General features: G+C 29.3%; 1 protein-coding gene across 3 annotated transcripts in view; it reads left to right on the top strand.

Annotated features, from left to right (window-relative positions):
• LOC136985237 (putative polypeptide N-acetylgalactosaminyltransferase 10) overlaps window positions 1-13,810 on the top strand; it is a 63,417-nt gene extending 49,607 nt beyond the window's left edge. For 2 of the 3 annotated variants that reach the window (XM_067282474.1, XM_067282475.1), the window contains exons 3-11: window positions 7,363-7,574; window positions 8,295-8,461; window positions 9,196-9,384; window positions 11,205-11,382; window positions 11,576-11,804; window positions 12,124-12,345; window positions 12,741-12,851; window positions 13,279-13,422; window positions 13,501-13,810. In XM_067282474.1, coding sequence (XP_067138575.1) covers window positions 7,363-7,574; window positions 8,295-8,461; window positions 9,196-9,384; window positions 11,205-11,382; window positions 11,576-11,804; window positions 12,124-12,345; window positions 12,741-12,851; window positions 13,279-13,422; window positions 13,501-13,653 — 1,605 coding nt within the window. In that variant the 3' untranslated portion in view covers window positions 13,654-13,810. The remainder of the gene's footprint in view (window positions 1-7,362; window positions 7,575-8,294; window positions 8,462-9,195; window positions 9,385-11,204; window positions 11,383-11,575; window positions 11,805-12,123; window positions 12,346-12,740; window positions 12,852-13,278; window positions 13,423-13,500) is intronic. The other variant, XM_067282476.1, reaches the window with a different exon arrangement.
• Window positions 13,811-16,668: the final 2,858 nt, after the last annotated feature.

Raw genomic sequence — 16,668 nt, forward strand, 5'->3', positions numbered from 1 at the left:
TATTAGATATACTTTGAGAAATCAGAGATATTTTAAGATAATCTTTTCATAGTAAAATCTTCCACGTAGAAATTATTCCCACAGGAGCGTTAGCAAAACTTGTAATTATCTAATTATAACTCTTCGTATGGAGTGTTGGGCTTGATTTATGTAAACATTTCGAGAAGATTTGTTCTTTTTATTTTCATTTGTCGTTAAGAATCATTTATTTATTTCACTTTTTCAATTTTTTTTTTCTTAAAAATATATTTAAATATTTTGTAATTTAAGCAATTTCGTTTCTTTCCAAACTACATGATCTTTAAAAATAGCCTACGGTTCCATGTTGATGCTGTGTATAGTCGTAATTCTTTCCAGCGGTGACATATTTATTGAAAGTTCCAATATATATTCTTGTTTACTTTATCAATTTTTTTAAAAAATCAATTTACTTACTCGGAAACAATAAAATCGTGTTAGGAGCAATACTTTCGTTTCGTTTAGTCATTTATTCGATATTTTATACATTTTTTCTTACGTTCTAAAAACGTAAGGACATTGAAAAATGTTAACTACAATTCTATATGTCTATAATTTAACAGATTTTTCTTCAATATCTAAGGTAAATATTAATTAAAATTAATTAGGCAATTCAAAATTCACTTATTTAGAGTAAGAAATTCTTAAATAATCTCTAGTGTATAGAAACTTAACATTCTTCTTACTTGTTAGTAGATTGTATATGTTTTGATAGATTATTTTGTTGATTTTCTCATTTTAAATACATTTTTTTCTTAATAAAATTAAAAAATATATATTTTTATTTAACTCGATCTATTTCATTAAATATACACATTAAAACCTTAATTTTATTATTTGAATTTTTAAAAACGTTAAAGAATATATACCTAGAACCGACATTTAAATGTTAAATTTGCTATTATATCGATTGTATTTTTATTTCTTTAGCCGTTCGTAATTAATTAATTAATTTACTTCAAATGTGTACGAGTTGACGAAGCAGTCGTCTTATTTTAACAGAGAATATTAAAATCTGCCAATCTTTTAACCGAATGTTTTAATGGTCATATTTATAGATAAAGAAGGGAATAACAGGAAATTTTCTCATTTATCCTCGGGCAACTAAAAAGCAATTAACTTGCGATGGAGGATGAAGTGACAGAATTACAAGCAACTCTTGTCATAAGTTTTCTTAGAAAGTGCAGCAGTTGTTTATGGCAGTTGTGGTGTTCCGCAGATGAATTCTCCAGAGACAAATCTCCATTCCCTTCCATCGTTCTTGGTCACTTCTATGATTGCCATTGCTTATATACAGCAAACTCCTCGTCTTTGCTCGACTCTTATTAAATGAATATCATACAAAACACATCGAAGACCTCATTCGGCATTGATAAAATTTCAAAGATTTTTTTTCCTCTTGTTTTTCCTCTACAAATCCTTCGACATAGCAATTAACCTTACAGTAATTAACTCTTAATTAATTACCGTAGTAAACACTTTAGTTATTAGAATTAATTACTGGAAAAAGAATTATTTTATTAAAGTAATAAAATGATTTGTTTCCTTTGTTTTTTAATACCGTCGATATATTTAAAAATAGATTTTTAAGTGATCGAGTTTGGAAATTAAACGAAATTAACTTTTTCGATAACTACTTTTAAATGGAATTTTTATTATTTCCGAAGGAGAAATCAAGATCCTGTTATAATTGGATCCGTTATAACAGAATAAAGTAATCTTTAAAGAGAAAAGAATAAAAATAATTGGAAATTTTGGATCAATAAATATCACAGCATACATTAAATTCATTCTATAGTAATAAAGCGCATTAAATATTTGTTTACGTGTAATTGCGTTACACTATTAATTTTACAGTATTATTAATTTTTAAACTTCGCATAAGTTATATTAAAATTTAATAATAGGAGTTTGTAGAGAGGAGCAGGCATAAAGTAATTCTTCAACGATTTACTGTTGAATAATAATAAAAGTTAATTTAGAGACAAATAAAAGAGATGTTTACACAATTAATGATTTAATTTATCAAGTATTACTCGAACCATAAACAGGTTTTAAACTGTAAAACTATTAATTATTAGGGGGATAATCTCAAAAGTGGAAATTTAGCAGACTAATGGTCCGAGATTCTTACGTGTTTGGTAAAATTATGAAAATTTCCGTACGTAATTACTGTAAAACGGGTAAAGCTATTACTTAAATTAAATTTTACTACATTAAAACATTATCCGGAATTTCTATTAGCTATTTAATTTTTATAGTTAAACAAATTGGGATTTATCATTAAATAAACAAAGCTAGTTAAAATGTTATCGACCTCTGAGCATTTTGTTAATCTCTTAATCCCTCATTTCAAAGTGTTTTATCTTAACACTTTGAATAATTTACTATTCTACAATCAATGCTTTATAAACCTTATCGCTATTTGTGATTAAAAATTGCATTATTTTTTATTCATTAAACCGTCGATTTTTAAAATAAACACACATTTCTTAACAGATACAAACTATAAATTTGTAACAGAAGAAAGTCTCCGAAATTACTTACTAATTACATAATTATTATTACAGATTCTGAGATAACTTCGCTTAATTACGAATGGATAGGTTAATTTTCAATTCATCAACTTGATTGTGTGCCTTAAGATAACATAATCTTACACAATTTCAAAATAATTAAATTAATATAAATGTGAATATTTTAAATTTAATATGGGATAATGTTTATTTATTATAAGAATAAGTTTTTCCCCCTTCCTACCGGGACTTAGCCTATAATGGAATTCTTTCGGCATTTCTTAGATAATCGGATTATAACAAATATTAATGATTGTTAAAATACAATGTAACAATTGATTCGGTCTATTATGAATGCACTCTATGTAATTGATGAGATTAACCTTCATTCCAATAGATTCTATAGTAATTATTATCAACATAGCTATAATCGAAATGATTATCACAGGTAGAGTAGAGTTAAGAGAGAATTACAAATTAGTTTCGCTTCAAATAACAGAGAATATTAGAAAATGAAAATCATATTCTACAGTTAAATATTTAATAAATTCTTTTTAAAAATGTGAAAATTTATCTCATATATTCGCTATAAATTCAGCGATTTTATGGTTTTCCTTTCCTGTACGGTTGTCTGGACGTTGTCTTGTTATTTATAAAAAGAATTAGTGGAGTCTAATTATAGATAAAGTTTAGCTAATAACTTTGGAAACAAAAGTGTATTGACATTAAAATTTTACGGCTAAATAAAATAGAGTGCGATCATTTTTTAAAAGTTGAAGAATATTATTCATTTTATCGAAGTTTTCTGGGAAATTAGGCATAAAGAATGGGCGCGTTTCCTCGGGGGCATCTTTTGTCGTCAATAGGTATACAGTAAGGTTCCATTGTTCACCTTACAAACTGAGTGTCATGATTAATTAATGTGCCCCGGGAATTGGCTCCGCCTCACGTCTAACTTCCTACCTAAATCCCTCGAAAGTTGTGAAGGTGTCTTATCTACTCTGCAAATGTTGCTAAGTTTATAACTTGGCGGCTAATAGTTGTCAGTCTCCATCACCGTCTCTTACCAAATCTAACTACTACGGTCACTGTTCATCCCCCTAACTGATTTAATCAAAGACGGTACCTCCTAATTAACCTTAAGGTTTCCATTCTCTCGTTTATTCTGTCTAACCGGCACCGATTTAATGATTCCTTAATAAGAAAGTAATTACGGGTAAACATTTTATAAACAAACCATAGTTTCGGTCGGTGGCAAACCTTGGAGGATTTCTGAAATTGCAACCATCTTTCTCGATCCGAAGAGAAGATCGGCTTTACCAAATTTAAACTGTTTTGCATATATTTCGAAGCATTAACTAAGAAAGTTACCCTTGCACGAACATAATTAACGCTATGCATATGCATAAGGAAAGTAGAGCTTATTTAGAATCTTATTAGGAAATTTTCTATCCAATTCCTGTTTTTCTACTGCGGAAAACTAATCCTTAAATTCGCTCGAATTATTTTCTTACGGTCAATAATTTTTAAAGATATCCGAAAAGTATTAGGGATAATTCTTCTTACTTATTTCCGCATTATTTCTTCGTAGAATCTGAAGAATGTGCGAAAATTTAATATGCCAGCATCGTAATTCCATTACTTCCATTGTTCGATATTACCAAAAATATTGACAGTTATTGAAAAAATTTTAAATTTCTCTAGAAAATACTATCAAAAATTTAATGTAAACAACCATTTAAGGAATTTTCTTTTAAAACTCGATTCAGTTTTTATATTTATACAAAGTTTCTCTTTATTTTGTCGGTGGGCAATAGAATGTATGGTTTTAACTGCATAATAAAATATTAAGTACTGAATATGGATCAATAAAATAACCCTTTACAGATATTTAAATAGGTAGATGCACGCTGTTCTCAATCTGTAGTAAAACGTAGCTAAAACGTAAAAATACGAATAAATGTCTACCGTAGATAAAAATTGATGAAATTATTGTCGAGTCCTTTTTAAGATTGCGGGGATGTTTTTTAAACCACGTTTAGATTGCAGGCGTTTGAGTTGCTTTTAGATTTCAAACTGCATCAAGTTTTTTCACGCATGGACTGTGTTTGAAATATTCCAATGTAGAACAGCAAATAGAACCGATTAAACTGTCTGTGTCTTTCGAAAACGTCTGTCACTTGTCATCTGTCATCTCCGTTCGATTTCCCTCGCGTACTTTGACAGTGGATATATACTGAACAGCGAGTGCTTCTGACATCCCTTAAAAGTAACTGTATCTACCCAGTTATCTAACTTTGTGACGTTTTTCTATAGAATTTTATTTCTAAGAAAAAAAATAAAATAAAATAAAACTTTAAAATGGAATTTTTAGATATGAAGAAATCATTCGGTTTACTTCAAAACTTTTCTAAGCTTTTGGCTAAAAATCTTTACTTCGATAAGCTAATTTATTATAAATTCGAGAGGATTGTAAATTTACAAGATAATTAGCATTCCGGCCAACAACTTTTCCTAGTGTATATCATTATTTTCTTACGAAAGATTTACACGATAATGACTACCTTTATTCTTCTTGAAAATTTCTTTCGAAGCAACATTATTCGGCATGTAGACCCTTTAATGACGATCTTTAGCGATTACGCTAAAGACAAAGCGCCTCTCGATCCATTGTTTCATCATAATGCAGATAATTGTTCTTCTGCACTACGCTTTACATCCTTCTTTTAAGTTTTACCTACAGAATTGCCGCATCTTACTGTCAGAAGTTCTAACAATATTATTTTTGCCAGGAAAATAAAATATTTTTTCTATCGATTTTTAATCTTTTTTTTCTGCGAATTTAAATTTGTAATTGAACTCTGTAAACAATAAAATTGCTTTTCCAAATGGTTAAAAACACAAGAACTGATACTAAATTTAAAAGTGTTGAATTATTGACTGAAATTGTTAATTGTATTGTTTCATTAAAGTACAAAGTAAATTACAAGGTGTGTTTTTTTTCATTATTTCTATTCTTTTAATGTGTTTGGTAAGTATTTGAATCCTTTACATTTTCTAAATTAGCAATACAAATGATTCGAAAATTCTTAAATTAGCATTAAATTTATGTTTTGTAGATGCTAAATATTCTATTTTTTTCTTTCTTTTTAAAGCTGAATATTACTTATTTAAATTTATAAACTACTCTTAAATATATTCTATGGACGTACTAAAATATCGAATGAATATAAACGTAAATTCGACACACGTTTTACATTATTAAATCAATTAAAGCTATAATCGAAAATTTAAAAAAGTGCCCGTGTAATATCATTTAATCATTACAGTATGTTGCATTCATTTTAAAACTATAGGCAATTTGTTAGGTGGAAAATGTTGCCGAGTAACCGATGAACGATCGCGTTCAGAAATGTAAATTGGAACAAATTCAATCATTCTAATAAGAGCAATAGGAACATATTCTTCTTGGATATCTGACAGAGAACAAGTGTTCGCATCGCCTTCAACCAGAAAGATCGATGCTCCGAATTCTCTCAGCCAGACATCACTGTCTCAACGCCATCAATTGGTCAACTCTAATGGAACAAACCAGTAAAAAATTCTTTTTTTTCTTTTACGCCGTAAGATTTATTTCATTAAAAATTGACACCACTCGTTGAATATTGGAAGGGGAAAAATTATTTTTACGAATTAGACTCCCGGATTTGCATTTGCACTTATAATAATTAGAAGCAAGCTGATTACCAGGAAAGAAGCGGTGATAAATCTCTTGCATAATAAAGGTATTAATCAAACAATCCTCTTCTACGTTGTTAAGCGTATTTGACACCCGAAAACTAATTAATTATTCATAATGAATATGAAGAATTTTTTTTTTGTTTTATAGGCTGGCAGTTTCTTTTTTGTTACTTTTTATTCGAACAAGTAGCTGTTGGAGATTGATGAATGCTTACTTTGTTTCTCCTTATTCTGCAGGCTGCAAATCTTACTTCTAGACGTTTTAATGTTCTTTGATCCGAAATAAGTTTCTCCCAAAAGAATTACCCATTTGTCGATTCCTAAGCATTTTCTTAATCACGGCGTCAAGTTCGTTTGGAAGAGATAGCAAAAGGATTCTGCATATTCTGTCACGATTGATTGCACCTGGATGAACAACCATCTTACGAAATCTAAAATTAATGCTTTGATAGATTATTCGGATTGAGAAAACGAATAAAAATATAAATTTTATACACAAGTCGATTCTTTTTTATTTTAAAATTTCAAAATAATTTAATTAAATGTGCATTTTAAAAGATTTGCCAAGCATTTCTTAACGAATGCTGACGAATCCATTGTTGTTCTTTATCTCTCACAGAAATAGACTTTCATTTTTTTTCGTTTTAGAAAGAGTTTTCTTTTTTATTTTCCTTATTTATGTCCGTCCAGCTGCTAACATTTCTATTTCTTTTTACCATGTTTGAATGCTGTAATCAAGACTATTTTTATAGTTACACTCGCGCGACTTTTGAATATTTTTGACAATCAGAAGTGTCAAGGTGATTACTTATCGGCTTCCTTCTTGTAACATTTCCAAACTATTGGATCGATAGATTTTCACTGAATATAACCCGAAAGTCAGGTCTGTGTAGGATATATTTGGATTTTCGATCAGTTTTTCAAGGTCGGATATTTCTTTATAAATCGTATCTGATCGATGAATGTTAATAGGAATTTATCACTTAATTTTAATCGATAATTTTAAAATTAATTGCTGGTTAAGTGAGAGTGTAATAAAAGAAACTTGGAAAAACTTATTTACAAATTGAATATTATATCATTGCAGGCATTGGAGCAGATTAAAAAAGACTGGCACGACTATAAACAGATAGCCGAAGATAAACTTCGTACGGGAGCAGGAGAACAAGGTACTGCTTTTTATCTACCACCAGGAAGCGAACAAGAGAAAGATAAATTGTACAAAGTGAATGGATTCAATGCTATGGTCAGTGACTACATAGCACTTAACCGTTCTCTACCAGATATCAGACATCATGGGTAAGTGATTGAACAAATCTTTACAAAATGCAGTTTATGTTTCATCATTTTGATAAAACTATCTCTATAACCATCGCGATGTATAAATTCCAAGGCTTCTCTGTTCGAAAATCAGAAAAAAAAATGAATCTACGAGACCGGACATTCTTCGCAAGGAAATTCGGAAAAATAAATGATAATAAGAAAAAAAGACAATTTAAATTCGTAGAAGTGCAGTAGAAGGATTTAAAGATAAGAGATCGAAGAACAGAGAAATTTCGTTTATTCTTTTCGAAAAGAAGATTTAGAGGCAAATGGAATGAACAAATACCGAAAGTCTAGCGTAAAAAAAAGAGTAGGTTACGTTTCTCATTGAAATTCAGGTGTTGGCTCTAACCAGATGCCTCGGGCATCATTTTCTTGCGGATGACTTATCAACCACTTTGACGAGACGATGGAACGGAAATTGTCCGATGAAATGATGAATTCAGGAGAATATAGACAGCCAATTCGTCTTTTACTTTTTGTAAACTCTGACAGAGTCCATCTGGAATGCTGATGATAAAGTTGATACACATCTACGCTTCTGACAATTTCGATGTTGTTGAAATTGTCACATTCCTTTCACGATTTTGACGTAGCTAAAGTTAAAGAGATTTTAAAAGCGCGCCATTACATAAATAATTTATATGTATATATTTTTATTAAAATTACCGATTAAGAAAATGGGCATTTTTACAGATGTAAGAACAAACTATATCTGAATAAATTACCCGTTGCCAGCGTCGTCGTTCCTTTTCACAACGAGCATGGATCCACTCTTCTCAGAACGGTCACCAGCGTTCTTAATCGAGCGCCTCCCGAACTAATTAAAGAAATCATTTTAGTAGATGATTTTAGTACCAAAGGTATATTTAAATGTATTTAGATAATGGAATGTTTTCTCGTTTCATTTGATAAATAATTAAAATAAAAGTATACACCGGTCAAAACAATTAAGGGAGTGTACGACCTGATAAAAATGCGAAAGTCGGTGTAATAAATAAACGCAATAACATCTGAATTGTACGGTTTTCTATGCAACGTGTCTTGCGCCTCTAATTGTTTCGACCAGTGTAGTAAATAACGTATTTTTATTGATTTATAAGGGATATAGTTTAATACAGAAAATGTTCATAATGAAGTGTCCATAGTTGTAAGAAATTCCCGAAGTTTCTCTCCATTTTCTTGTTTGTTCAGTTGATATACTTTCAACTTTTATTAAATTCTGCACACGGGCTGTAATTATTTCGAGCGTGTAATCTTAATAAAAACTTGGTTTATTAATTAAAAAACGTCCAAAATGGAAATTTTCTTCTTAAACAGAATAAGTTGTTAATATTGAAGCTTATTTATTAGTTAACTTTTTATTTTCTGAGAGATTTTTTTTTTAATTTTTAGAATTTTCTTAATGAACTCTTAAATAAATACAAAATAAACAAATGAGTGTTTTACACGTGAGAATTAATAAAAACAATGTTTGAAATGCACATTTTTTTCACAAAATTATATACTATTTTTATACATAATGGTGAATAATCTACTTAAAAAATTAATTTTAAAAATTAGAGTATAATATAATGTACTGTACTTGTTTTTCTAGAACATTTAAAGCAACCTTTAGAGGAATATGTGAAGGAGCATTTTCAAAAAGTGAGAATCATTCGTGCTACGAAAAGAGAAGGGCTGATAAGAGCTCGATTGATGGGTGCCAGAGAAGCAACTGGTGATATTATTATATTTTTGGATTCCCACACCGAAGCAAATGTTAATTGGCTGCCTCCTTTAATAGGCAAGTTTCTTTTTTATATTTAAAATTAAAGCAACGAACCTATAAACAGAACAGATTTCTTTAGAGTTTCTTATGGGAGAGTTAAAGCTGTTGGTATTTTTCGTCATTGGAAACATCGCAAGGTAAACATTTTATCTGCAGCTGTTTAGTTCCTCGACATTTCATCAAGAAATGCAATTTTCTATATGGTTTGTTTTATTTAATTTGAAAACTGATCAGGCATTATCGAGAAAGCGATTGTATACGTTTGTTTGTAGAATAAAATCTTTTAAAGATTGAATTAAGAAAAATATAGAAACATTCAATTTAAATGCTTTTGATGTTTCTTACAAGCTGTAGGGCAATGATATTCATTCATTTCTAAAGAATTCCCTTTGCTCCGTTCAATCTAGATAAATACTTCTACTTTAAACTTTGGAAATGATAGTCATTTGAATCAAAGCTTTTGATAATTTTACATTTTCATACGTTGAATGTGCTTATTGCGTTGATTATTTTCAGAATAAATGCAATTTTTAATCATAAATTTACCGAATCGATATATCGAAATCTCCAATTTTTTTAAATAAATTAATAAATTTTAAAATTTTCATATTTATCGTGTAAATGTTTTTAAATGTATTTTAATTCAGTAATACTCTACATGAAAATTTGTGCGGTTGTTTTTGATTATTCGACGAAAACAAGGAGAATTTCATTTCATTTTCTGACAAATATTTTTAATTATTTAAACTAAAATATCTTTTAAAGAATGAATAATAATAATAATATATATATATATATATTTATATATTTCTTTCTAACTTTTGTCTTTAATTAGAATCCGTACTGTAAAAATGCCGTTTGTCAGCTGTAGTAGCGAAAGGTTAAATTACAATGCATAAAATTTCTAATTTTATCTGTGAACGTTGTATCTTATGAATATTCTATTCTATAGTCAGAAAAATTCCGGCAAAGAAGTATAGTTCTACACCTGAAAAATAACTAAATTCTTTTATGCATTCGATATTTAAATAAAAATAAAAGAAGAGGGAGAAAAAAACAAAATGGTTACAACTCCATAGTTGTAACAGAGACTTTTATTTTGTTATTTATCAAAGATTTGCCTTGTCTTCCAAGTAAATGGAAACACTTCTCTTCGGAATGCAACCTAATTCCCCAGCGAGAATCACCTAACTTGAAATTCCATTTTGTTATACTTTACTGCCTATTATTGCCTCGCATTTCCGCATGTACTGTACAACCCGCTTTCTAACAGAATGCTTACATAGAGAGCGAGTAGTGAGAGTTCAGATTCATTCAGATTCTATTAATATATACGACCCGTTCTTATATTTCAACGTTTCTTTAAATCTATCCGCGAATTAATTGGATGTAGCTAAATTGAATGCACAGTTTTAATGTTTAACCTTTTCTCTTTACTATCAAAGTCAGAGCAGGAGAATTGAATCGAGAAGAAACTTAATTGGATAGTTGGAATTTAGGAACGTTAGCAAAAATTGTTTTTTTTTTCTTTTTTAAATCTTTATTAGAGGAGATTCGAAACATTTTAGCGCAATTTTCTCTTCTAATTGGCATTTTATAAATTTATTTTTCAGTGTAATTCGAATTTCTTTAGTATTAGTTAGTTTTTAAATAAATTGTAACATTGGTCGTTAAAACGAGTTTAAAATCTAGTTGTGGGCTACGTTTGAATATTTTATTAATTTTGTAATTGTACGTATTTATTTATTTTCTTGTTAATATAACTAAAATTGACGGATTATATTATGTCCTATCGAATGCTGTTTATAAAATAATTTTTTAAATATTAAATTCAGAACCGATTGCTCTGGATAAAAAGACAGTGGTATGCCCCTTCATCGACGTCATTGATTACGAGACCTTTGCTTATAGAGCTCAGGATGAAGGTGCTCGAGGATCTTTTGATTGGGAGTTATATTACAAGAGATTGCCACTTCTTCCAGAAGATCTCCAACACCCTACAGAACCTTTTAAGTGAGTAATAATAATGTTACAAATGTCCGCATCAAACTCCTAACTCATAAAGGTTTCTTCTTCAAATAAAAAACAACAACAATAAAAAAAGAGAGTTTAATAATTAAAGTTTTGTAAATTTTTAAGATGTAATTTCATTCAAAACGTAGTTCCAACGGAACATCGTTTTACAGCTATCGGTTGGTTTGTTTAGAAGTCCAGTAATGGCCGGAGGGCTGTTTGCCATCGATAGAAATTTCTTCTGGGAGTTAGGAGGATACGACGAAGGACTGGACGTCTGGGGTGGAGAACAGTACGAACTATCTTTTAAAATATGGCAATGTGGAGGAGTGATGGTGGATGCGCCTTGCTCCAGGATAGGACACATCTACCGAAAATTTGCACCCTTTCCTAATCCCGGTATAGGAGACTTCGTCGGTAGGGTAGGTGATATTTTACTTTTTATGTAAGAAATTTCAATTACGATAATTCAATTTTAGTTGATTAAAATGCCATTTCGATAATCAAGAAAGTCCTAACACTGGTTTAAACGAAGTAATTTAGACTGTATCTAAACGACCTAATCAATCAGATATGACATCAACATGTTTCCAAAAATTAGACACGAGACGTTTTGTAAGACGTGGCGAGGATCGATACTCTGCGAGATCATTAGTTAGAAAGATGCGAATGAGAAACTTATTGAACTAGATTCAAATACAGTTTTATTCGTGGAGGTAAAATATAACATTTCTTTTCAAGAATTACAAACGAGTGGCAGAAGTATGGATGGACGAATACAAGGACTTTTTATATATGAGAAGGCCTCAGTATAGATTATTAGAAGTAAACGATCTAAGCCGACAAAAAGAACTCAGGAAGAAACTCAACTGCAAACCATTCAAATGGTTCATGGAGAATGTTGCTTTTGATCAGCTTAAAAAATATCCTCCTATCGAACCACCCGATTTCGCCAAAGGAGAGGTAAGGATCGATTTATTTATTTTAAAAAGTCCTTAATAAATATCACCACGTGTATTAATTATGGACGATAATTATGTGGAAGTTTTCACTAACGTTGTATCTACCAACTCTTCCTTAATTAATTTTTACTTTTTTCGGCTCCAACTTTTTATTTCTTATATATTTTATAAGCTTTTTTATATCTAAAAAATACACTCGAAAAGTTTTAAAAGTAAGCTAATTAATTTCTCAAGCTAATAAGTAGTTGTAAAATTGAACAGTTCATCCTTCTCTCTGTTACATTTCTTCATTAATTTATAAATTTTTTAAATAAATTATGTAAAATTTTCTGAATTCATAAGCTTTAAAATGCGATTTTAAATGAATCAATATGATGTCGAACAATGTACTTACAGATACGAAATGTCGGAAGCGATTTGTGCGTCGACACCAGATTCAGAGGACAGAATGAAAGATTTGGATTAGAGAAGTGTATTAAAGATAGCATTAACCAGGGTGGAGAACAGGTGAGTGTTATGAGGCGGCTGACCAGTCTCGCATTTTAAGTACGATACTAATGTTATTACATTAAGCCAGTGCATTAGTGAATCCGTCACGTTCATAACAGAAATTGTTCATTTGTAATTTCTCTCACAATCAACTAGTAGTACAGAAACACGGATCAAGGTGTAATTCTGTCAAATAAACCTATCATTGTCTCGATAAGATCACGTAATTATTTTAAAATGATATGCCAAAATTTGAAATTTAATTTGTAAAATTTCTTTAAACACATTTTACTTTTTCTGTATTCTTTTCATACTCAGAAATGAAGTAATTAACTAGGATATATTTTAGTTGAATTAAGAATTAAAAAATTGTTGTTTTAATGAACGTTGATACTAAAAAAAAAAACCGTATTAAATTGAATGTTGTTTGTAATTAACCGAGCAGCAGTTCGTTCTGACCTGGCACAAAGATATCCGTCCCAAGAAACGAAGTGTATGCTTCGACGTGTCTAGTCCAGAACCTCACGCACCTGTTGTCTTATGGAGCTGTCACGGGTTGCAAGGGAATCAGTTGTGGAAATACGATTTGGTATTTTCTTTTCGGTACATTCCGTCGCGGTTAAGTTATTTATCTTTTTATCTTAATCCGCTTTTTCTCCTTCTGCAGACAAATCGGCATTTGGTACATCCCGTGACCGGCAATTGTCTGGATTGCGATGGAGAGAGAAAGGAGATATTCATGGGCCCTTGCGATACGGATAAACTGTCTCAACATTGGAAATTTGAATTCGTCAATGCATCTGCGCTTTCTGCATGGTGAAGAAGAGCGGAAATTTTTCTACCAATATGAATATAGAACTCTTTAGCTTGAAGTAACCACTATTGGTGAGACGACTCGAAGAGATATCAGGAGAACATTTTTTTTGCTGAATAAAAATAATTGTGTCGTTGTAATAAATTGTGATGATTTATAAGTATTTGTCTGTGTTATATTTCATTTTTCAGTTGGAGTAACGAAGATATTTCTGTCATTTTTAATTGGGTTTTATATTATAATAATAATAATATTCGGAACTAAATATAAATTCATTACTTTATTGAGGACACTAAACATATTAAATAATCTCATTTATCGTGTACTGACAAATAAAAGTCGAATAGTTATTATAAACCACATCTGTCAAGTAAATATTCGAGTTTTTTTAAAAATTATTTTAATATCTTTTCCGGCATTTAAAAAAAATGGAGGAACAGTTCTGTTAGATCAAGAAAATTATTGAAACGAAAACAAATTTAATTGAAAAGATAAAAATCACCGAGTACTCATTTCTAATTAAGAAAATTCTCACGTTTCGCTTGAATACAATTAATTAAAGAGAGGATTTAATCGCAGCAACAATTGAGACACCAGAAGAAAGATCGGATGCTCAAAGAACTATTCAACCGTCTTAATAATGAATAATAATTGCAGTTAAATCTCGATCGATCGATAAATGTTCTTATGATAACTTATACGAAATTTAAAGAAATAGAATTAAGGGAAACTAAGAAGAAAAATATGTATGTATGTATATATATATATATATATACTCGTATATTTAATTAAAGCAATAGAAAAACTAACTAGACAAAACTGAATATAAAATAATCCAGATAGAAAATAAATAAATTTACTTAAGCCATCTTATTTTTCATCTTTGTTATTAACTGCAGGAGAGGTTAAAGAAAAATGGCTTTCATTTCCTGCATTACTGCAACTAGGATCAAGTAGAAGTTAGTTAAGCGGGAGAGTTGTTTTCAAAGACAAACTGTATGGAAAATTTTATCATCAGCGAAGCTGCAGATGGAATTAAGTTGAAGCGAAAGAAGCAAATTTGGTGTAATGAAAAAGGCAACACAATAATAAATTTGTATAATCGCCTTGTTAACATAAAACAAGACGTATAATTAATATCGATCGCCTTAAAAGATAATTCGGAGCAGTTGGGCTAAATCGATTATTTATAAACTTTTTTTTTTTTTTTTTTGGAAATCCTAATTGTTTGCTAGCCTTTTTCATTAATGACATTCTTCCTTTCATTTCCTCTCGACTAACAATTGAGGTGATTAATATAATTATCGAAGTCTATAAATTATATGAATTTTTATCGTTTCTTTTTTCAACGTTACATTAAGTTTTTAATGTTTTAAATCTATTATCTACTATTTAAATGAATCTTTACAATTATAATTACTTAAAAGTAAAAGATTTCGAAGTTAAATAAAACAGAACTTTCCGATTTTTTAAAATTTTCCTACTGTTATAGAATATAACATGGGGAAAGTATGGTAATCGGTCAATTTTGACGCTGGTTCTTTGACTAATTCTCGGCGTTTTGATAGTGTGGTCAGACTTAATTATAATTAGAATTTTTAAAAATGTATTCCTACCCCAAAAATAATCGTTTTATAATAATTATTTAATGGTTAGGCAAGGTATTTTTTGTTTAAAAATGTAATATTGAAAGAGTTTATTATTCCACACTTTCATCATTAATAATAAGATTTTAAAATTGTAATTATTTTAATAATAACAAATCGATTCGACATACATTCAACAATGTGAACCAGACCATGTCAGAGTAATCCAAAACATCGCATTATGACCTTATGATCTCCTATATGAATAATTTATTTAAGTTCGTTTTAAATAATATTTTACGTATTAAAATCTACAAAAGTGGCTTTTAAAATATATTAAACAATTTAATTAATATCACGTACAAAATTATTAAATAAATTTAACTGTAGAAGATGAATTTTAACTTTTTTTTTTTTTTTTTTTCTTCTTCTTCTTCTATTTATATAAGCTACTTAATAACAGATATACCCGAGTGAAAAGTAATGGGAATAAATATTAAAATGGAAACCATATTAAAAGTTTGGTTAGTTTAGCTGTTACGAAGTCTCAAGGGGGAAGAAGTGGTATATAGTAGTGGGATGCTCTATGGCCTCATATTTTTCGAGGGCCATAGGGAGTAGTATGAAAAATTGGAGCAGATTGGTGTTTAGAGAACAGACAGACAAACAGACATTCTATTTTATATATAGATAAGTAGAATAAAAATGAAAAATACGGCAATATAATACTGAAAATGGCTTCAGATTAATTTCACGAAAATGATATTTAACATTATACCCGGTCTCAACTTTCATAAAAATCAATCCGATTTTGGTAAATTTTATGATACTTGGATCCAGAAATCATTTTAGTATCATCCGTAAGATATGGAAAATAAAACGTTAGCTTAGGGATCCAATTCTCATAAGGAACTATCGTTCCATCATATCTAATTATGTTATATATAAAGATTAATATCGGAAAATCGGCTGAAAAAAAATAATAAATTCAGTTGTGTCTTATGGACTTAAATTTATGATAAATTTATTATTTAGAATTTTATTTTATTAAAAGATATTATAGCATATTTTACATATATAATTTTTTTTTTTAAATTCCTTAATGGATTAGGAGCCATTTATGGAAACAATGCTTGGAAAATTGAATTAATTTCCATATATTCTGATCTGTTTTATTGAATTTTTTAACAATAATGACTGGCTGCAGCCATTAACTTGAATAATTCAGCGAAAAAAAAGAAACACAATTTGCTAAAACTTAAAAAAAAGAAATGTTTTTATTCATAAAAATATAATAAAAAAGAATATTGTTCTATATATGTAGTCAATAATGAGCTGATTTAACTTTCTGTAAAAGTTCGTTTTTAATATAGAATTTAATTAAACCTATCGAGTTTTCATTTTACGCTATTTCAAGATTACATTATATATATAT

This window comes from Centruroides vittatus, unplaced genomic scaffold (assembly GCF_030686945.1).
Source record: "Centruroides vittatus isolate TY-2023 unplaced genomic scaffold, ASM3068694v2 contig_956, whole genome shotgun sequence".
Classification (NCBI taxonomy): domain Eukaryota; kingdom Metazoa; phylum Arthropoda; class Arachnida; order Scorpiones; family Buthidae; genus Centruroides; species Centruroides vittatus.